The 21,845-nt window shown below is 47.4% G+C and overlaps 3 protein-coding genes across 4 annotated transcripts; 1 reads left to right on the top strand and 2 right to left on the bottom strand.

Annotated features, from left to right (window-relative positions):
• Positions 1-413: 413 nt before the first annotated feature.
• LOC104008532 (olfactory receptor 2A2) lies at positions 414-4,578 on the bottom strand. Of its 2 annotated transcripts, XM_087765550.1 has the most exons (2): positions 4,570-4,578; positions 414-1,346 (listed from the first exon to the last, which is right to left on the bottom strand). In XM_087765550.1, exons 1-2 carry the CDS (start codon positions 4,576-4,578, stop codon positions 414-416), a joined length of 942 nt encoding a protein of 313 aa, XP_087621676.1. The 2 variants fall into 2 exon arrangements, with proteins under 2 accessions (XP_087621676.1, XP_009465913.1); XM_009467638.2 differs by lacking the exon at positions 4,570-4,578 and having other exon boundaries at positions 414-1,352.
• A 2,269-nt stretch (positions 4,579-6,847) lies between these two features.
• LOC104014953 (olfactory receptor 10T2-like) lies at positions 6,848-7,774 on the top strand. Its single transcript, XM_009467639.1, has one exon. It carries the CDS (start codon positions 6,848-6,850, stop codon positions 7,772-7,774), a length of 927 nt encoding a protein of 308 aa, XP_009465914.1.
• Positions 7,775-13,132: 5,358 nt separating this feature from the next.
• On the bottom strand, positions 13,133-13,639 carry LOC104008558 (histone H2A). Its single transcript, XM_009475139.1, has one exon. It carries the CDS (start codon positions 13,637-13,639, stop codon positions 13,133-13,135), a length of 507 nt encoding a protein of 168 aa, XP_009473414.1.
• Positions 13,640-21,845: the final 8,206 nt, after the last annotated feature.

The raw sequence follows: 21,845 nt of genomic DNA, 5'->3' as shown, positions 1-21,845 counted from the left end.
TAGCATCCTAAGGATATAGGAAATACAAATATGGTAGGGAAAAGTAATATCTTATTAGATCAACTGATATGCTTAGAAAAAAACCTGCTACATGGAAGTTTATTCTGGCTGCTAGTTAGAAATGAGAAAACAAACTATTTTTTCCAGCTGGGTCAATAGCTCTAGTAAAACATACTACCTGCCTAGGATGGCTGCATATGAGGAAGAATAATTAGTTATCTCTAATAAAAGGAATAATAATTAGTCATTTTGTGTTGTGATATTCATTAGACCGTACAGAGAAACAGAGACAAATGCATTTGAATAATCTCTTGTGTTACATTTTAACCACTTAAAATTCAGTGAGCAATACCCAAAGAGCTCAAGAAGAAAGAGCAGAAAGACAAGAGACAGGTGAAAGCCTAGATCCTGAACTACACGGAATGAAAAACTCTTTTCCTTCTCTGAAGCTTCAGCAAGGCTTCTTTCACCTGCTTGTTCCTCAGACTGTAAATCAGGGGGTTCAAACTTGGGCTGACAAGACTGTAGAAAAGGGAAAGAATTTTCTCCCTCCCAGACGAGTTACTACTCCTGGGCCCCATGTACATGAAGATGGCGTTTCCATAAAACAGACCCACCACGGTCAGGTGGGAGCCACAGGTGGAGAAAGTTTTGTGCCATCCTGCCACAGAGTGGACACGCAGAATGGTGGCCAGGATGTGCAGGTAGGAAATTAGGATTAAGGTTAAAGGGAAGAGGAGGAAGCACACACAAACAGCAAAGATCAGGACTTTATTGGCAGTAGTGTCAGTGCAGGCCAGCTTTAAGACAGCAAGGATTTCACAGAAGAAGTGGTCAACCTCGCAGGGGCCACAGAAAGGCAGGTGTAAAGCCAGAGACGCTTGCAGTGTGCCAAATAAGAACCCAAAAGCCCATGAAACTGCAGCAAGGGTGAGGCACACCCTCCAGCTCATGATAAGGGCATAGCGGAGTGGATGGCAGATTGCCACATAGCGATCATAAGACATCACGGCCAGCAGCACGCACTCTGTAAGTGCAAAAATTAAATAAAGATGTATCTGTGTCCCACACCCAGCAAAGGAGATGGTTCTGCCTTGTCCAAGGAGGTTCCTCAGCATATGGGGGACATTGTTGGAGGCGTAGCAGATGTCCACGATAGAGAGGTGGCAGAGGAAGAAGTACATGGGGCTGTGGAGGCGGTAGTCCAGGCAGATAAGCACAAAGACAAGTGCGTTTCCCATCAGAGTGGCAGAGTAGAGGACAGAGAAAATGGCAAAGAGGCAGAACTGCAGGGCTGGGTTGCTGGAGAACCCCAGGAGGATGAATTCTGTGACAGACGTTTCATTCTGCATGCTGTGCTGGAGGTGAGACAGCACACACTGTGGCCACAGGGATCTGGAAGGGAAGGAGCAAGGAAAAGGAAAGAAAATTGGAAGTTTTCTTAAGAATGTTGCATCCTTTACTCTTTACCCTGCAGCTCCCTTCTACCTGTTTTTCCCTCTGACTCCAGTGGAAGGTGCATACTGCTCTTACTATGCTGAGCAATGTAGATCTGAATTACAAGCTCTAATCTCTGCACAAACTTTGAGCAGTTTTGAGCAATCTTGCACAACTTTACTGCCTAGCTTGCCCTTGATGTCTTTCTTTTTCTGAGTTGGGTTTTTTTTTGGGCGGTGGGGTTTCACTGTTGGAGAAAATAACAGCTCTCTATCATGATGAAGATTGCAGGTGTCGATTAAGGTAAAGTCAGAACATCTTGAAAGCAGCTATTTTAAATTAAGTCCATATTAAAATGAATGCACAGTTCACAGAATAATCCCACTTTTACTATTAAGCCAACTAGCATTTCTAATCCATTGCTGTGTCCTCTTTACCTTAGAGAAATTCATACTGAATCCTGCAGTTGCTTGATCCATTATTCTCCATCTAACTTCACTTCAGATTGCTGTACAAACTGAGAGCTACACTTGGAGGCACAGCAGTTAATTATTGCTAAAAGAATGTTACTAACATTTATACACAAGAGTTTCCTTACCTGTAACATCTGGACAAATGTGATGTTTTCAGCTCTGTGTTTTTGATTAGGGAAACCTTATTAGAAAGTTCTGTGTACTTTCTCAGAAAACAGGTGAAACAAAGAGCTGTTCCACTCTGTTCAGCTCCTTACATTCATTTGTTTTTAAAGCCAAAGTTTTCTGTGTAATGCGTCTGAAGGGACACTGTTTTGATTGCCAGAAGGCAGTACAAAAATTAATCTCAAGTATAAATCCCCAGAGTTCCATACCTGAACTCTGGGGATCCTTCCAGAAAGTAAACACCACTTTATTGTGAAATGGACATGGCATTGTACTCACATGGCATTGTACTTACTGGCCCTTTCATTCATATGGGTTTCTTTACTGTTAAACACAGTCTCCTCCATCACTTTCCCCTTTATGCCTTCGCTGCCTCCCAGAATTTCCCTGCCTCCAACAGCATACAGAGCTTTTTGTTTCTGAGAAACTAGCATAATATAAATCCTACTGTAAGGAGTTGCCAAATCCAGTATCTTGATGCAGTGCAACACTGCTGCAGCTCCATGTCCCCATGTTCAACCAAGAAGTGAGGCTGAGCATGTGTTTTCCAACTGGCACACATACACATGCATACATGTATACATGGCCTGTCACATAGATCCACACCAATTGAAACCAAAGCACTCACACAAACACAAAGAGCACAAACAGCCTTGATCCTGTCCCCTCTCAGGCTACTCAGGATGAAAGACACTCGGTGGAAAACACATACATATGCACATACAGAAGAAGGGAATATGGGTCGCATCAGTAGCTGGCCTTAGACAGTTAAACTTATCCAGTACTTGGCCACAGGATCCCATGATCTCCTAGCTGCCTCAGGTACAAAAACACACATGCAAAAGGCTTTCTTCAGTAGCTGTTCCAGACCTACAACCTTATAAGATCTCCTGGTCTCTCCCATAGCTGGCTTGGGCCTCCCAGTCCACCCGGTAGCCAACTTCAGACCCTCTGGTCTCTTCAGTGTCTGTCCCAGACCTATGGCCACTCCAGGCCCTGGGTCCCAAGACCCTTCTTCTACTTGCTAACTAGTCGATCTTAAATGCTTACCAGCAGTTGCACACACTGACGTACACACCCTCACAATAAGCACACACTGCGGTCTCCACAGCTGCTGGTGCCTCAGGTCCATGGTCCCCTGTGGCCCAGGGTCCCTTTCCAGTTGCTGGCACTTAGACCTTACACACAAAGTAGAGACCTCCTCACTCAGGAAAACAGAAATGGAGTTTAATAAGAAGACGGGACAAATTGTGGTGATATCATGGGCAAATCAGAATAAACAACAACCTGTGGTGTATCTGGATTCTGGGTTTTATTTAACAACCAACAAGACTAGCCCCTACTTGATTATTTCTCTCTCTCACACACACACATGCACAAACGCACTCACACGTGTGAGCTGATGAGGTTCAGCACATACACAGTGCTACAACGCAGAGACTGCAACTTCCCTTCCCAGCAGGGGCATTCCTGCCAGTCCGGGAAGGTCAGGCAGAAAGCCACGTTGGTTCCTGCTGTGCAGCTGCTCGCCGTTACCAGTTTCGGAGGCTGCTGTTCAAGGTCCCTGGGCATCCCCTGGCATTTGTCTCCGCACAGCTCTCTGCTCTCCAAGATCTTCCCCCGCTTCCAGAGTATTTCCTCCAGCCAGGATCTTCACCTTTTTCTTTCAGGGTCCCCTTCTTCTTTTCAAGATCCCTTCTTCTCTTTGGCACCACCTCTTCTTTCTGGAACGCCACGCCCCCAGTTTTCCCAATCTAAATAGTCTTTGTGAGCAGTACAATGCCTCACCAGCCTCCTAACTGATGGTTCTGTCTCCTAGCTCTTTATTAATTGTAGGATTCAGGACACACCACTTTTGCTTTTTCCAGGTGTTACCAAAATTTACAACCAGCCCATACCGGTTGCAGTTTGCAAGTAGCGGGCTTCTACTTGAGAGTTCGGAAGTCAGTTTCAGACATTCACACACACAGACCTTGCCATTCTGAGATCCAGAAAGAGCCCTGCACTGTCTCCCTCTCTGACCTCATCCCTCTCCCCAGTGCAGAACACGTGTGACTGGACCTGATCCTGCACCCACTCCGTTCAGGAGCTTCTGCTGGACTGCAGTCCCTCGAGAGTAGAGCAATGCTGCACAATAGTTTCTGACAGGAAGCTAAAGCCTAAAAGCACAGCAGGAATTTTAGGACTGCAACACTGTGGTCTGGTGCTTCGTCAGCCTTCTGGATAAAACAAACTGTCATTCACAGACATGCCAATGCACATCAAACGATTATCTTCATATCAGGAAATCTCAGCTGGTGGCGGGGGGGGGGGGGGGGGGTGTGTTACCGAATCTCATCATCCTGTTCCGTATCAAATCGCATTTTTGACTGCAGCTTTGCGTGTTGCGAATGGCACGCTACTAAGTCCTAAACCTGTCACTCCTGGGCACACTACACGTGTGGAACTTTACATCTGGTCTGTCCATACTTTTTCTCATGGCAGTGATTTTAACCCCTTGCATACCTGGTTGCAGGGCTGGAGCCCAAGTCCTGTTTCCACTAAGTTCATAGGAAACATTTGTTTTCACTTCCAGCCTCTTAGAAATACTTCATCCACTTATTATTCTGCTTGGGGTACTATAGGAGATTTAGTTTGTCTGTCGTCTTTTGCCATTCCCCATTTGCCATATGATCACCTCGGTTCAGAACAAACTTCTCAGTTGTCTCTCTTGGTGCCTTCCCGCTTTGTGCCACTAAAGCCTGTGGAATACCCCCCCCAGTTGTAGGAGCGCTGAAGTAATGCATATCCTTATATTTCTTGCTATCGGGTTATACTAACCCAGCGAACAATGCTGGATATTTTATGCTGATTTTTTTTTTTTTTTCCATTTCAGTCCATTCAGTTTTGGAATCTGGAAAGTCAGCATCTGGAAAACAAGGAAAATGTAGTTTGCTAAAAAGTTAACCAAGAAGTTACAGATGAAGCCAGGTCTAAGCTTACAGGGAGGGTCGAGATTATGAACTATCAAACAAATCTAAATTACAAGGTCTGAGAGACGGCATTTCCTTGTATTCTGAACTCTCCAATGACACTGCTGACGGAGTTAACTCACGGGTTTCCATTTTATGTCATAACGGCATATTGCGTTTGGTTGACTCATTGATTTCCTGGCCCAGAAGTCTGCCTTGTGACTCGCAACTCCAATTGCGCTAACAAGAATTTACCGTGTTAAGGTACTTTGCTATTTACAAATAATTCCAAAGAATTGTTAATGTATTCTTGAAAAATATGCATTTATTTGAGTTTGTGCGTTAGACTGTGTGGAAGGAATCTTCCCTGGCCCCCACCTGAAAATGAAACAGTCTTCCAGCCATAATATTAAAAAAGACACTTTTGATAATTTTGAACAAAACCTCCCCTCTGTTAGGGAGAAGAGCTTTGATTTGTTTTCTTCAATTTATGAATTAAAACTGTGAAGTTCACAGTGTTTTATTATGTCCCATTGATGATACTGTTACCAATTAGTCCTAGGTTTTGATTTACCACAAAGACTATGTCCCAGAGGTCTCACAGGACGTATAAAGGCGTGACTTGTTTGAATTGCAGGTATTCAGAAAACTTGTTCTATACCCTGCATTTCTAACAGCTAGTTTTTCTCCTAGTAGGAATGGAGTTACGATGCCTATCCCCCTTTTTTTCCAGTCCTTGTCAGGGAGACAGGAAAGACTGCTACTGACATCTCAGGCAAGAAATTAATGGTGAGGCTGAGCAAAAGTTGCATCACTCTGTGACTTTAGAGTTGTCATCAAAGGTGTGTTTCTTTAGGTAAGAACTTCCAGCAGCTTCTGCAAGTCGGCATTCGGTTTCTGATGTTACACATGTAAGTAAGCTGAACTGTAGGGTCCTGAGAACTACCAAGTTCCCAGCGATTTCTAGAGCAGTGCGACTAGTGTCAGTGATGAAGGATTTAGCCCTGTTTCTCTCTTTCACAGCACTATTGGTGTGAAAGAAACAGTTCCCTGGTTTTGCCTTTCCTCATATTTCACTCTGCGTTGTGGTGAAGCTGTTCGTTATAGCTAGGTTTTACTTAAAACATTAGAATGTATTTAAATGGGTTAATATACGGCACTAATGGCACTAATGCTGAAACTGAATCAATCAGCAGTTTGTTTTATCTGACATTACGTGCTGTTGAATATTGAATTATAGAAAGAAATGGCTTGCTGGTTTTTAGTTTGCAGTGCTAGATGAACAGTGAAGACTTTGTCCAAGCATAAAACCGTCTTTTCCTTCCCCTGTATTTAAACTGTCTGGTTTTGAATACTGTTGCACTTCTAGACCCTCTAGTCCCAGAATACCAGATTTTATTATGCAGTGAGATAAAAACCCCTGGGATTTCAGCCTCAAAAAAGCCTGAAGTGATTTTTGCCCTGTTAGACTAAGCTGCTACTCTGACTTCGGAGTAAGACACCGAACTTGGTTTTCTTACCCTTTTACTTCCTACTGAAGGAACAGCAAAGAAATGTTTCGTAATACTACACTGAATAATATTCCTAAACTGAAAGGAGAGTGTGCAAAGAAGCAGTGAACTTAAAAGGAAACACAGTTCTCTGGCTTACTGTTGTTACTGCTTCGCTGTAGGAATACTGTCCACGTGTGTCAGAGGACTACTCCCCACTGTTATACCATGCTTTGGGAATTACAAAGGGAAAGTGGTTTTGTTACTTTTCTCACTATTCATGTCAGATTTCTTTTTGACAGTGACCTCTTTCTAGATCAGAAACTTTACAATGAATGAAACCAAAGTGACGGAGTTTGTCTTGATTGGATTTTCAGATCTTCCAGCTCTTCAGATTCCATTATTTGTGCTTTTTTTCCTGACTTACGTGGTCACCCTCACTGGAAGTGTCCTGCTAATGACAATTATCAGGCTTCACTGTCACCTTCACATCCCCATGTATTTCTTCCTTTCCACTCTCTCTTTTTCAGAAACTTGCTATATATTTGCTGTCATTCCCAAGATGCTGGTAAATCTACTAACAGAAGAAAAGTCCATTTCTTGCACTGGATGTGCTGTTCAGATGCTTTTCTTCAGTGGAGGCACTAACTGTATGCTTCTAACAGCAATGGGGTATGACCGATGTGTGGCTATATGTAAACCTTTACATTACAACGTCCTCATGAATGACAGAGTCTGTAGCCAGCTAGTGGCCTTTGCAACGGTCACAGGCTTTACCTTGTCCCTGATAGATACCTACTTTATATTCACATTGCCTTTCTGTGGAGAGAAGGAAATCAATCACTGCTTCTGTGACATGGCTCCTGTCATTCAGGCAGCTTGCACAGAAAATAATGGAATTGAGATAGTAATTTTTATTTTTTGCATCGTGGTTGTGTTTGGCTCGTTCTTGCTGATTCTCCTCTCGTACGTTTTGATCTTCAACGCCATCCTCAAGATCCCTTCTACTGAGGGGAAACAGAAAGCCTTTTCCACTTGTGCCTCCCATCTCACTGTGGTTGTTGTGCACTTTGGGTGCGCCTCCATCATCTATTTAAGGCCCAAATCCGCCTGTTCCCTAGAGGGGGACACTCTGATTTCTGTCACTTACTTACACCGTGGTGACTCCCTTGCTGTGGTTTATAGCCTGAGGAACAAGGATGTGCGCTTGGCCCTTCGGAAAGGCCTGGGAAGAAAATCGTGCACATGGATGAGGTGAAGGGAGCTCCTTGAAGTTCTGGTGTGAATGGGCTCTCCCCTTAGGCAGATGGCTTTTTTTGTACCTTGGCACTGAAAAAGCAGGGTACGATTCAATTTGGAATAACGCTGGATGTCAACCTGGATAATCCTATGATAATCCATAATAGGAGAAACTGCATTACTAAAAGCTGACCTGCAGCCACCACTCGCTGCCAGCTACGTTGCTTCTGGTTTTGAGCTGGTAAGGGAGATGAAAACACCATCGTGAGGTACTGAAGAGTAAAGGATTAGCATGGTACCTACACCATTTGGATAACCGGGTCGGTAAGAGAGCTTCGCTGCCTTTGTTATCCGTTCTCATGCCCACGTTGGCTTTCCGTTCAGAGCCAGAGGTAATTCCTGCACACACAGACTCATAGACGTTAGTTAGACTGGAAGGGACCTCTGGGGGGCACCTGGCCCAGCATCCCATTTCGGAAGCAGGGTACCTCCTGACAAATGCTCCTTTGCACGACTGTGTCATTCTTGCCAGGCCCTGAGATCATCAATGTGGTCCTGAAGAACATTTTTCTGTTCCTCATTTCATACCACCCTGTGGAGGGAAGAACGGTCTTGTCCTTATGACCCGGGTGGGTGTAGAGCCCTTCAGTGAAGCAGGAGTCTCCTTCAGCCCAGCTGATGATGGCCTCTCCTCAGGGAACAAAGCTCCCGGACTTTCACCAGACCTATGGCACAGCATGCCCCGGGGCCCTCGAGTTGGTGGCCGTTAGCTCCATGTCCATTTATGCTCCATTCAAACTGAGACTGTCGGAGAACATAGCTGGGCTTGTGACTCTTCTCCTCTTGGCCACTTGGTGGGAGACCGAGGAATGCCTGGTTCATCTGGAGTGTACCAGTTCTCTGAACACAGGGAAACAGACTGGCTCTCTTACACCCTTCCACTCTGTGTCTGTTAGTTGCAGTCAATAAACCTGAAGCACGGCCAGAGAAAAGGACAACAGCGACTGTGACTTGGTCTTGCTATAGTGACTTGCGCCCATTGTCTTGGTGGGAGAGAGAGAAAGCTGTTGTTAAGTCCAGCCGGGGAGCTGATCTGTCTCTGGTTCTCCTCTATCAGAAAGCATCTGCCCCAGTTAGGCCACACAGCAAAACACCGTCTGACCTCATGGTTGGGCTGCCTGCACACACCCATCTTAGAGTCTGAGGGAGCAGCATATAGCTCAAGGATGGGGATCCAGCATCTTGCTTGGGGGCTGGGGCTTTTTCTGCTCATGCCCAAGGCTTACTTCCACTTCCCTCCCTCAAGTCCCTCCTCCCCAGTCAGATTCAGCAAGATCAGAAGCAAACACCAAGTCACGCGGTGCCCGTGTGAGCACCTCTTTCCCATCTGAGAACAGTGCTGTTTGAACCTCACGTTCTCCCTTCCTGCACGCACGCAATCTAAGCCCTGCTAAAATCGCCTTCTTTCTAACCACCACATCGCAAACCACGTTAGAATAACTTGCTCACAGCACGCACTTTTGCTGACTGCTTCAAGGGTGCCTCAAGATTTTCCCCGTTCCTTTCTAAAGTCTGCTGCACAACCTAAACCTGACGCATTAGGACAGGGACAGGGGTCACTACGAGGAAGTTTATCTTTAACCACATTTTGCTTTGGAAACTATCTGTGAACTTAAGCCCTCCTGAGCTTAAGGCCTTGACGATATGGCTCCCTCTGGCCAAAAAATGTGAGCCTGCGCTCCACCCCACTGTTATGGTCCCCTGGACTCCCTATGGCTGACCCAAGCCAAGCGCACAAGGTGTGGGTGCCTTTTTTCCCAGACCTTCCTTCAAATCACAGGGTATGATTGCCCCCACAGGCCAGGACTGCAGGAGCTTCACCTTTCTCAGTTCCACAAAGGCCCGGTCCACAAGGGCATCTAAGCATCTAAATTGCAGCTAATTTTTGGTATGCTGTGCAATCAGGTGCTTTTTGCCCCTCTCCACTTCCCCACAGTCAATTGCAGTTTTCTCAGCAGCCATCTCAGTTTGTTTTGGTCCTTGGGGGCCAGCCTCTGGGGTTTGGGGTTTGAGGAGGGATTTCACAGCGAGTATGCGATAGGAGTCACTTCATCCCTAAGACGGCAAGGGAAGCACAGCCGAAGAGCAGCACAGGGAAGGGAGGAGCAGGTGAAAACGGCTCTTCCAGGGAGCAGCTGTAGATGGAGAGGTGGATGGAAGCACGCATGAGGAAACGGCTGAGAAGGGAACTGAACTTGAGCTAAGTAAAGGGTGAAATCCCAACTTTTATCTGACAGCGACTGGGCAACAAATGCTACAGCAGCGGCAGCAGTGGCTGTGCCTGACCTGCCATGCAGGCAATACGCTGCCAGAGCCTGAACCGAGCACGTGGGTCACGCAGCCCTGCTCAGCACTTTGGGTAACAGAGCCTGAGGGCCGAGGCTCTGCCTGTCCAAATGGCACAGGGGAGGGTCCCATGGTGCCGGGAGAGGAGCCACGCGAGGCGTCATTAAGGTGTCAGCGTTTCAACGATAACAAGTCTGACGGGGCATCTGCAAGTGGCACGGGTGATTCCCAGTGCCGTTGTTGTGCCGCGACACAGGCCACAGTGGGGGTTGTTAAAAGTTAAGATTTCTTGTTTTGCAAAGCATTTTCATGTCTGCTTGAACACAGGCACATCAGGCGTAGTGGGGGAAGAAGGTTCCAGGCCTTAGCGGTGATTCCCACCTGCCTGCCTACCCTGGGGCACTCATCAGTCTCGTACCGCGCACAGGGGGAACACACCTCATGACTTGCCTTGCCCGCTCTTGCGTCCATAATAAATATCACCCTTCCCATGTTCGCAGGCACGTGCACAAATCCACCCACACGTTTATTTTAACAGCAGCTTGTCGGGAATAAAAGCTCAGCTCGTGCTGGTGTTACGGTGAATCCAAAACTTTGTTACTGTGGTTGGGATTGCTGAACGGTGATCAGCATGAAGAAACAAGGGTCACCCTTTCAGAAAGACCAAAACTGCCCCATTTCATTTCTTTGTGCGTGAAAGGTGTAACACAGAGGGCTCTTCCTGGTCACTGCCTCTAGCTCTTCCTCTGTCTTGCCCCAGAAAATAAGGGACTTTGTCCTCTCACACTTTCCCATGTTGGCTGTGATAATTCTCTCTATAGCTCCAGGATCCCTTTTCATCCAAAACATTGACTCTGCAGCCCTGTGCTGACCCCTTTCCCTCTCTGCACTCATTTCCTTTCTTCCTTTGCATCCGTTTTCTCTCCATTCCTGTGCCTCGAAGGCTCTGACGCGCCCCCTCTGAGTCCCTCTGCTCTGCCAAAGCTTGACTGTGACCACATCCCCCGTTCGCTGGCCAGTCCCACTGATAAGGTTTCTCCCGCAGTGCCCTGCGCAGTGGAAGCAACCGCTCTCGTTTGGAGTCGCCTGCTTCCTCCCGTCACCCCTAAGATTGAGAAAGAGTGCTGTTCTTCTCACGTCACGCAGAATGGGGACAAATTGCGGAGAGGACGGGAAGCCGCTGAGCCAACAGGACCATTAGCAGAGAGGCTGTAAGCAGTGACAAGGCCTGGACTTTGAAAGTTTCAGAGGCAGCATCCGTTCTCCCCTCCTCCACTCCAGTCTTGCCCCACAGCTAGAAAATCCCTTGCGATTAAACAAACGCAGAACATGGCTATAAAGAAAAGGAGAAAGCAAATCCTTGTTGGAAATAAGTGGCTGGAGAGATCCTCACCCTTGAAGAGTCTGAAAATTCCTTTCATAAACAGGAAATCTAGTGCAGATATTTAACACACCTCAAACTTAAGGGTCAAACTTAAGGATATGCTCTCCCGTACGCCTTTCTCGTACCGGGTTATCTTGCACCACACACCTCAACACTAGGAAAGGAGAGAGCCACAACACGGGTTATCCGTGGCTTATTTTCAGATTTCCAGGTGTGGGGTGCCTTTTTTAACCTTTGATTGCCTCTATATACCGAAAAAAATTTAAATCTCCTAGTATTGCAGTAGTATCGACTTTGTATTTGACTCCTAGTATTGACTTTGTTGCATTTGGAGCACTGATTATTAGTCAGGAACACCTGTGGATTTTATAAATTCCCCATAGTATTGGTAGTTATATCAGTATCATTTACATCAGCAACAACAAGTGTGTGGTACCACTGAGATGATTTCCCAGGTATCTTAGAGGTGTGTTTATGTGCTACCTGTTGTCTCTGAGGCTTGAAGACAATGGGAGATGGATGTGTCTCCCCTTGTCTCCACTGGAAACCACTTCTGGAACGTGTCAGTAGAGCAAGACTGAAGGAGAGCGTGTTTCAATCGCTCCTTGAGCCAAAGCGCTTCATGCCCCGAGTTTCTATAAAGTCCCGCAACGAGCTGGGTCACCTGTTTGTAGCAGTTTGGAGTGGAATGCATTTGCCTATGGAAACCAGGCAACACACTTCCCTGCGGCACGTGCGCCCTTCCTTTCTCTTCCCTCTCCTCCCATGGAGTTCCAGAGAACGCCAGCTTCAGCCTAGGATACATACTTAACATCCAGAAGACCTTGCAGTGTGGAAATAAATAGGGAAAGTGGGGGAAAATGAATACCAGTCACTGTCAGAAAGTGGCTTTTCCTGACTTCCAAGGGTCCCGAGTGGGGATACGCCCGATGGGAAGATCCCACAGGAGGGCCTGTCCTTGCGTGCCTCACCTGCAAGAAAGGCGGGCAGTGTGCTCAGGCTGCATCCAGAACCTGAGGGCCCTGCGAGAGCCATGGAAAGAACGGTGTGGAAGACACCGCCCGCCCATCGGGCTCTGCATGGGCAGGCAGCTGTGGGAATTGGGGTGATGGCTGTGATGAGCCCAAGCGCTTTCCTGCCCTCCCCACCCAGGAAGGGCAAACGCGGCTGGACTGCGGGGCACTTGCTGTCTCTCCCATATTCCCCCTTGGGATGGTGCAAGAGGAACCTCCAGGGCCCTTTGCTCTTCCAGAAACGTTCACCCTCACCACCCCTCACAGCCTGCGCCCATCCTTTGCAGGCGGCAGATCCCTTCTTCCCCTCTCAGCTGCTTTCAGACCAAGTGCAAACCTGAGCTGGAGGCAGGTGCTGCCCATCAGGGCCAGTTGCCCTCCAGGCAGGTTCCTGCCCTCTTCCTCAGCAAGGGCTGCTCCACAGCCTCCCTTTGCAGAGCTTTCTGTCTGCGTCCAGCTGCGTGCCCTTGTCCAGCCAGGAGACGCTAGTCCAACACACAGCACAAAAGGCCCCGTGTCCCGCATGGCATTGCAAAAGCTTTTATTGTACCCTTAGAACATAGTGCCTTGCACGTGTAGCAGTCCTTGCCTTGCCTTGCCTTGCTGGTGTGGGGCAAGAGCTTCTACCTTCTTCTCACTTGGCAGCAGCAGTGGTACGGGCAGGTGCAGCCCTTGGCGTGGGGCCTCTCTTCTTACTCTTGCCCATCTTCTTTTTGGAGGGTGAGGCCACGCGCTGGCTTTGGGGGACAGCCCTCCCGCGGCGCCTGGGCACGCCGCCTCGCAGGAGCTGCTTGAGCACAGAGCTCTTTTGCACCGCCATCTGCAAGTGCGATGGAGAAATGCGCTTCTGCTTGCTCTTCTTGGAAATCTTGCCAGCCATGTCCATGGTCTTGTGCGTCACCCACTGCAGCACCGCAGCCAGGTAGACGGGGGCCCTGGCTCCAAAGCGCTCAGCGAAGCGGCCTCTGCGCAGCTGCCTGTCCACGCGGCTCACAGGGAAGAGCAGCCCGGCCCGGGAGGACCGGGAGGAGCGGCTCTTCTTGGCCCTTCCTTCGCTGCCTCCGGAGGGGCCCCCAGAACATGTCGCTTCAGGCTCTCTCTCCTGCTCAGGCATTGTGCAGACCTCCTCTGCTCCAGACATGCTGCTCGCAGCTTGCTCCCGCAGATATCTCCACGCTGCGCCTTCCCGTGCCCTGCCCGCCTTGCCCGCCTGTCCTTGCTTTCCTTGCTGGCCCTCGCTGGTGGTGCCTGTCTCTGGGCTTGGGCTGCCTGCGCTTGTCCTTGCCGGCCTGGCCAAGTCTTGTCTGTGGCAGGGCAGCCGGGACAGACCCCGCTTTGACCGAGCCCCTCGGAAGAAGGGCTCCGGCTCAGGCCCTCTCCTGCACAGGCTCGGGCCCTTGGGTGGCAGGGACCAATAGGGAAGGACTTCCTCTGTGACCTCACCTCCTTGCTTGTGACATCATCCCCGCTGGCTCCGCTCTTTGCAGGTGAGCTCAGGGAGCAGCTCTGCCCCCCAGCTCTGCTCCTGTTTTCCATGGCGGAGGATTTCCCAGCGCTTGGCATGGGGGAGCCACTACAAGGCTCTCCTCTCCTCTCCTCTGCGTTCTCCTCCCTGGCCCTGCCCTGCGACAGGTCTCCCTTCAGTGCTTGCCTCTCCTCTCCGACCCAAACTTACATTGCCACTCTTGGGGATAAGTTCTCCTTCCCTGTGTCCTGGGATCCCAGAGCCACAGGCTGCCCAGACATGGGTCCTGTTGTGTCCTGCCCATCAAGGCCTACCACCGCACCAGTGTCATTAATAGAGACATATTAAGCAGTGACAAAGACTGGAGATTGAATGTTCCAGTGCCAGCATACATTCTCCCCTCCTCCATTCCAGTCTTGCTCCTTAGCTGGAAAAAATACCCTATATTTGTGTCAGGTGTGTGAGAGAAAAATGCAGGGACTCGCCATGCAAGTTAATTTTCATCAAGTCATTGACTTTGTGTCTGAGAATTTGCATTTATATGAGACAAATTTTCAAAGACCTGTGATGAAGGATGTTTAAAACCAAACCTTTGGGTAAAGGAAACAATGCCTTATCTTCCCATAAGATATCAGCCTTGGTTTTGGTCTTATTTCCTTAGATTTTCATGTAAGCTTCCTCATTTTTATCTTTGTATGTAGGCCTTCATGTCACAAGGTTATTAGGTACATCACTTAAACTCCTCTGGAGTCTTAGTTGGGCAGCAAGTAAGTAAGAACCTACGATAATTTATTATTACTATTATTACTCTTACAGTTATTGTCATGTGAAGGACTGTTTGAAAGTGTGAAATGTTTTCAGTCCTTGTAACATTTCAAGGTATAATGGTGTATATGGGAAAAGATCAGCTTTTCTAATGGATTAAGCTGTGATACTATTATTTCATTCCTTTGTCTTATGATTGTTCTTTGCAGCAGAACATTTTTCCATAAATGAGAAAAGGAAATCAAACCCTCAAAACAGAATTAATCCTGCTCGAACTTTCCAGTTTTCTGGATGTGCAGCTTGTGCTTATCCTAGTGTTTTCCATCATATACCTACTTACAATTGACAAAAATATCACCATTATGGTGATTATAAGGATTGACTGTACTCTCCCATTTATTTCTTTCTCTCTGTTCCTTCATTTTCATAGATCTGTTATTAATGAGTCATTGTCCCTACTGTGTTGGCAAATTTCTTAAAAGAAATCAAGACCATTTCATTTATTGCTTGTCTTATGCAGACATTTTTCTTCATTGGTTCTTCATGGTCAGTTTGTTTCCTTCTAGTAGCAATGGGTTATGATTACTGCTTTGCAATATATAAGCCTTCAAACTCATCCTCATGAACCCCAAAGCCTATACTCACCTGGTGGCCTTTTCAGCACTAATTGGGTTTGCGCTGTCCCTAAGTGAGACATCTTCCGTATTTAACTTAAGTTTCCATGGCCATAAGATTAATCTCTTCTTTTGTGACATGGCACTTGTGATTATATGGCTTACATGGACAGCAAAGGAACTGAATTTTTCTTGTTTGGTCTTAGCATGTTGGTTATATTTGCCTCATTCCTATTGATGCTGCTTTCCTATGGCTTCATCATTGTTGTGGTTTAACCCTAGCCAGTAACTAAGCAACCACACAGCCGCTCGCTCACTCCATCCCACTGGTGGGATGGGGGAGAGTATCAGAAGAGTAAAAGTGAGAAAACTTGTGGGTTGAGATAAGAACAGTTTAATAATTGAAATAAAATAAAGTAAAGTAGTAGTGGTGGTGGTGGTAGTAGTAGTAGTAGTAGTAGTAGTAGCAGTAGTAATGGTAATGGTAATGGTAATAGTAATAGTAATAGTAATAGTAATAGTAATAGTAATAGTAATAGTAATAGCAACAGTAATAATATACAAAGCAAGTGATGCAGGAGGCAATTGCTCACCACCTGCCAACCGATGCCCAGCCAGTCCCCGAGCAGCGGTCCCCCCCTCCTGGCCAATTCCCCCCAGCTTGTATACTGAGCATGACGTCATATGGTATGGAGTAGCCCTTTGGCCAGTCTGGGTCAGCTGTCCTGGCTGTGCCCCCTCCCAGCTTCTTGTGCACCTGGCAGAGCATGGGAAGCTGAAAAGTCCTTGACTGGTGTAAGCACTACTTAGCAACAACTAAAACATCCATGTGTTATCAACATTATTCTCATACTAAAAGCAAAACACAGCACTATACCAGCTCCTAGGAAGAAAATTAATTCTATCCCAGATGAAACCAGGACAATCATAAAGAAAATGCCCTCTACTGAAGAGAAACAAAAAGCTTTTCCTAAGTGCTTTTCTCATCTTGTTGTGGTTGCTGCGCACTTTGAATGTGTTTCCATGATATATTTGAGGCCCAAATACAGATCTATCTTGGATGAAGACACTTTTCTTTCTGTTACTTATGCTGTAATGACTTCCTTGTTAAACTCTGTAGATTATAACCTGAACAAACAAGAACATGCAGCTGGCCCTTAGGAAGACCCTTGGTAGAAAATAGTTTACTGAGAGCACATTCAGGGCTCAGTTAGAAAGCTAGTTTAATCCCTTGAGAACTCCTCACCCAATCCAGCAGCTGACAGCTTCATGGAAAGAAAAGGCTGTGATATCAGCTGCATCATGGGGGAATCTTGCCTATTCAGTGTGTTCTGTGAATTAAGTGCTCCTCGGGAATCATTCTCATGCAAGAAAACCTTCAGTGAACAGAGGCTGGTAGAAACATGACTTCAGAAACCTATACAGGACAGCAGCATTTGCAACTCTCCTTCCTAGGCATCTGCTTGAACACACTCTTAGTTTTCTTTCCACTGGGCCATTTTTGTCCCATCTAGAATGTAGTCTTTCTAGGCTGTCCACCTCCTTATGGTTGTTTTTAGGAAGTGATTAGGAGAATGCTGATACCATCAGGCCTGCAACAGGCATCAGTATGGTGATACCAGTATGCTTTATCCGTCTGTCTCAGATGTTCCCCTGCTAACCACTGAAAGCATCCTGCTCTCCCCAAATCTTGACTGAAGAAGTTGTTTTCACATGTGTTCTATGGTCAGAACAACATGTTTGCTTTATGGTCCTGATTAGGTTGTGGTAATCAAAGGCAGGGATGCCCAGCAGGTACTCTTGGACAGCCCAAATCATTATCTGCATACTTTATTATCCCATTCCTTGTCCCTCGCATTCTCCACCCCAATCTTCTCCCCTACAAACAACCTGCCTGCTTTTGCTACTACATCTGTTACCTAATTTGAGATTTATGATACTGTTACCTAGGCAATTTTGGCCCTATATTGTATCACTCATATAACCTAACTATGGTTGGCCTTGAAAAATTCTTGCCACCAATACCTCCCTCCAATTATCTGCGAAGTGCAATGATTTCTCACATAAACTGCCCCTTAACCACCTGAGAAATCCAGCCATTCTTCACGGTGCTGTCTGTAACTTTTGTCAACCTCTCGCACTGTTACTTGCCATGTTGGACAATTTCTCATGCCATGGCCAGTAGTTTTCTATGCCTTAGTTGGTTAGTTTAACCTGAGGGCAGGGCATAGTCAGAAGCCTACATGTGCCTGCAGCCTTAGCAGTTGCCATGGGGGTATTTCAAACACAAATGCAGCCCCAAAGAACCACTCTTAGAAGAGGGAGCACAGCTCCTGGGCTGAGAGTTCACCACGTCTGCAACCTGAGGAGGCAGCAGAAGGAAGGGTTTCTTAGCCTCCTCCCAAACTAATGTCACAGACTTCTTCCTGATTTCTTCCTGAAAACTGGATTTCCCTGTTTCTCCATTGCACAAATTCTTCTGGCTTTGGTGTTCTCCTTCATGTGCTTGTCTGCTCTCGCTGGCAATATCTGTATAGTGGTGATAATAAGGGTTGATTGTTCTCTCCATTTCTCCATGTACTTCCTTTCTACTCTCTCCTTCTCAGAGACATAGTATACCTTTGTTGTTGTCCCCAGTATGGTAGTAAATTTGGTAAGAAAGCAAAAGGTCCTTTCCTTCATGGGACATGCTATCCAGATGTGGTTTTTTCCTTGGCTTTTGATGCATCAATTGCCTGCTCCTAGCAACAATGAAATATGATTGCTATGCCTCAGTCTGCAGACCCTTGCAATTACCATGTCATCATAAGCCGCATGTTCTGCCTGCTGCTGGCACCTTTTTCAGCGTGGACTGGATTTCTGTTCTCAGTAACAGAGACATGCATTATTTATCTTTCTGCAAGCAGAATAAAACTATCAGCTTCCTCTATGATCTGGCACCACTTCTTAAGCTTGTGTGTGCCAGGAATTGTCTAGATGAAATGGTCATTTTTATGCAGCTGTTTTGGCTGCATTTTGCTCCTTCTGCTTGATTCTGCTCTCTTCCCTTCTAATTCTCAACACCATCCTGAAGATACCTTCCACTAAGAGAAGGTGGAAAACCTTCTCCATTTGTACATCCCACTTTACTGTGGTTATTATGCACTTTGGATGTGCCTCCATCATCTACTTGCAGCTCAAATCCAGAGTACATCCTGAATGAGGATGTTCTGATTTCCATCACCTACACAGTGTAACTCCCCTGTTGAAACCATTGGTGTACATCCTGTGGAACAAAGATGTGGAAGTAGCTCTCAGAAAAAGCTTTCTTGTGAAAAACAAATCTTTGAGGTCCATGAAATTTATCAGGGATGGAGTTGAAAAACCTGTAGAGATGGAAAACAAGTATTTCAGCTACCTGAGAGGTGTGATAAAGTCTTTTTCCTGACCAAAAGGCTTGAGACAAACAAAGGAAGAAGTTGCATGGGGACAGTAGAGAAGCAGTGTAGTCGAAATGGGCAGCACAGACCCACTACTGCTGTGTCCCCTAGGTTGAAATATAAGGCATAGCCTCCTAGAAATAGTTAATTTGTGTGATTAAAGGCTCATCCCCACAAACCCAAAGGAACAGAATTAAGCAGAAGGAACAAGGGCAGGCAGGGAAACCCCAATAACCTGAGCAGAGCCACAGGAGCACCCTGACCCGGCTCCTCCCAGGGCTGCCACAGGGCAGGGACCAGCCCCATTGTGGGGAAGTGAGACCCACCAGGTGAGTCAATGGGAGGGACTCACTTACAGACTGCCTAGGGGTATGGGACTCATTACGGGATCATGGGAAGCACATTTTGAGATTGTGTGAGACATTTTATGGGATATTTAAGGGAAGAGCCAAAGGTGGAAAGGGAGGGATCAAGGTGCTTTAGGGAGGAAGAATGATGGGAAAAGAGAGGGAAAATGGGATAAAAGGGGCTGGTCCCGTGTAAACAGGTTGCTGGTCAGTATGCTTGTCTGGCCATGCCCTGCACCTGGTCAACACAGTCTCTCCTGTCTCCTTGTTAAACTCTTTTTCCTGACTGTTTTCATGGGTGAGGGGCTCTCTATTCTGTGTGCACCTGTGCGTATGGAGGTCTGCATGCCAGCCACTGGTGAGCGGCCCCTGGGTCAAAAGGGGCCATGATTCTGAGGTACCAGCAACTGGGGACACTGGAGAGTGCACCTGTTATGTGGGTGTGGGTGTGTGCATGTCAGTGTGTAGTCACTAGCAAATATCAAGTAGGGTAAGAGGTTTGACAGCCAGGTATTGGAGTGGCTGTAAGTCTGGATTGGATACTGGAGAGGCCAGAGTGTCTGAGAGTCAGATACTGGAGGGACCAAGAGGTCCAAGCCAGCTACTGGAGAGACTGGTCAGCTACTGGCAAAGCCAGTAGATCTGGACCAGCTAATGGAGAGACCTGTTGTTTGTGTGTGTGTATGTGTGAAACCAGGAGACAAGGCGATCCAGGAGCCAGTTACTGAACAGATTAAGCATCTAAGGCCAGAGGGATCCATAGGGTGTCTGTGCATGTATGTGTGTAGGTCTGAGTACCAGCAACTGAAGTGGGACTGCAGCTTATGGGCTTTTGTCTGTCTAGGTACCAGAAACTGGGCAGACCAGGGGATCCCAGGGGCAGCTACTAATTAGACTGGCTAAGATCAGCTACTGAAGGGATCCGTATTTTCATATATATATGAAAAGATGTAAATATTATAAATATTAATATTTTACACACACACACACATCCATATATATATATTTCGACTAACCTGTTTTCCTCCTGATCAGCTGGAGAGGGGAATAGGATGAGGCCATAGGTGCTGCTTATGTTTATGTGAGTGTTGTTTTCTGTTTGTGGTAATCTGTGGCCATCTGTGCATACAGATATGTATGTATCATGTGTATGTGTGCATGTGTTCCTACTGATAATCCATGCTCAGCTTCTCCACTGCCTGGACCTGGGGACATGGAGCTGCAGCAGCCTAGCCTTTATTGGGCTGCCAGAGTCAGCAACCCCAGTGTTGAAACCACACTTGATTCTGACTTCAGCTGGTGCAAGTTGTCAGGGAGCAGCAAGGGCCAGCTGCTCTGCAAGGGACAGGGTGCTGGGAGCCAAGAGCAGTAACAGGGCTGGCAGAGGCAATGACCGTGCCAGCGAGGGCTCAGTCTTGCAGTACCCAAGCAAGGTAAGCAGGGCAGGTCCAGAGGCAGTAACTAGGTTCAGACACTGTCCAGTGATCATCAGGCAAGTCCACAGTGATGAGGCAGGTCTGAGGTCAGGCTGGGAAGGCAGTTTGTGGGTCAGTATCCTGGCTTGGATCAATGGGCCTCATGGCCAGGCTGAGATGGTGCAAAAGGCTGCCATGTAAATGAGAAGCCATATCATCTCCTGTTATCCATGTGAAAGTGATGTGCTCAGCTGGCCAGACACCCTCACCAAACTGCAGAGTAGCAAAATGTGAGGTTTCTATCAAGAGTTTGGCAGAAAACAAGGGACTTTCAAAGGTATCTACCAGTGAGGCAGATGAAGTGGGGTTCTCCTCACGGCTCTGAAGTGGTGCCTCCCTTCTCCTTTCTGTGTTCCTCAGGTCCCCCACCACTGCTTCTTGCTACTTCTGGTTTGCTCAAGGAAAGCATAAAGTCTGAAAAGGTTCTTGAGACCCTGCTTTGAGCTAACTCCAAGGTGCTCCCACTTGTGTTCCCCTTATTGTAATACCCGTATGGTAATGGCTGCCAGGGCCTGCAGCATCAACATAACATTAGAAAATCTAATTTTCTTTCAGATATGGTCTCGTATTCCCCCTTGGGATGGTGCAAGAAGGACATGAAGGTCCCTTTGCTCTTCCAGAAACATTCATCCTCACCACCCCTCACAGCCTGCGCCCATCCTTTGCAGGCGGCAGATCCCTTCTTCCCCTCTCAGCTGCTTTCAGACCAAGTGCAAACCTGAGCTGGAGGCAGGTGCTGCCCATCAGGGCCAGTTGCCCTCCAGGCAGGTTCCTGCCCTCTTCCTCAGCAAGGGCTGCTCCACAGCCTCCCTTTGCAGAGCTTTCTGTCTGCGTCCAGCTGCGTGCCCTTGTCCAGCCAGGAGACACTAGTCTAACACACAGCACAAAAGGCCCCGTGTCCTGGCCACAGCAATAAGATGTCATTGACTCGTTATAGCACTCTCTAGCCACGGTCCAGGGAGGGCTGGCAAGCTTTACTGCCCGGAGAGGAGGACATCCATCTTTGGTCTGGCAGGATGTTTCCTGCCCACAAGTCCTGTCCTGCCTTCCCTCCTCCTGCCTATCCCCCAAAGTCCAGGGAAGCTGCTTGCTACAGGGTGCAGCTGGGCTGCAACTTGCAGGAGCCCAGAGAGGACCTTCCAGCTGGCAGAACAGGCTTCAGGAGTCCAAGAGCAAAAGAAGTTTGCTTCTGCTCTGGGACTCAAGTGTTCAAATGCCAAAACACAGCCAGGGACCCTGAAAAATCCCTCTACAGACGCTTC

The sequence above is a fragment of the Nipponia nippon genome, unplaced genomic scaffold, assembly GCF_047370975.1.
Source record: "Nipponia nippon isolate SJK-2023a ecotype South Korea unplaced genomic scaffold, ASM4737097v1 scaffold_3, whole genome shotgun sequence".
NCBI lineage: Eukaryota > Metazoa > Chordata > Aves > Pelecaniformes > Threskiornithidae > Nipponia > Nipponia nippon.
Note: the sequence above shows the minus strand (reverse complement) of the source record. Positions and strands in the feature narration are given on the sequence as shown.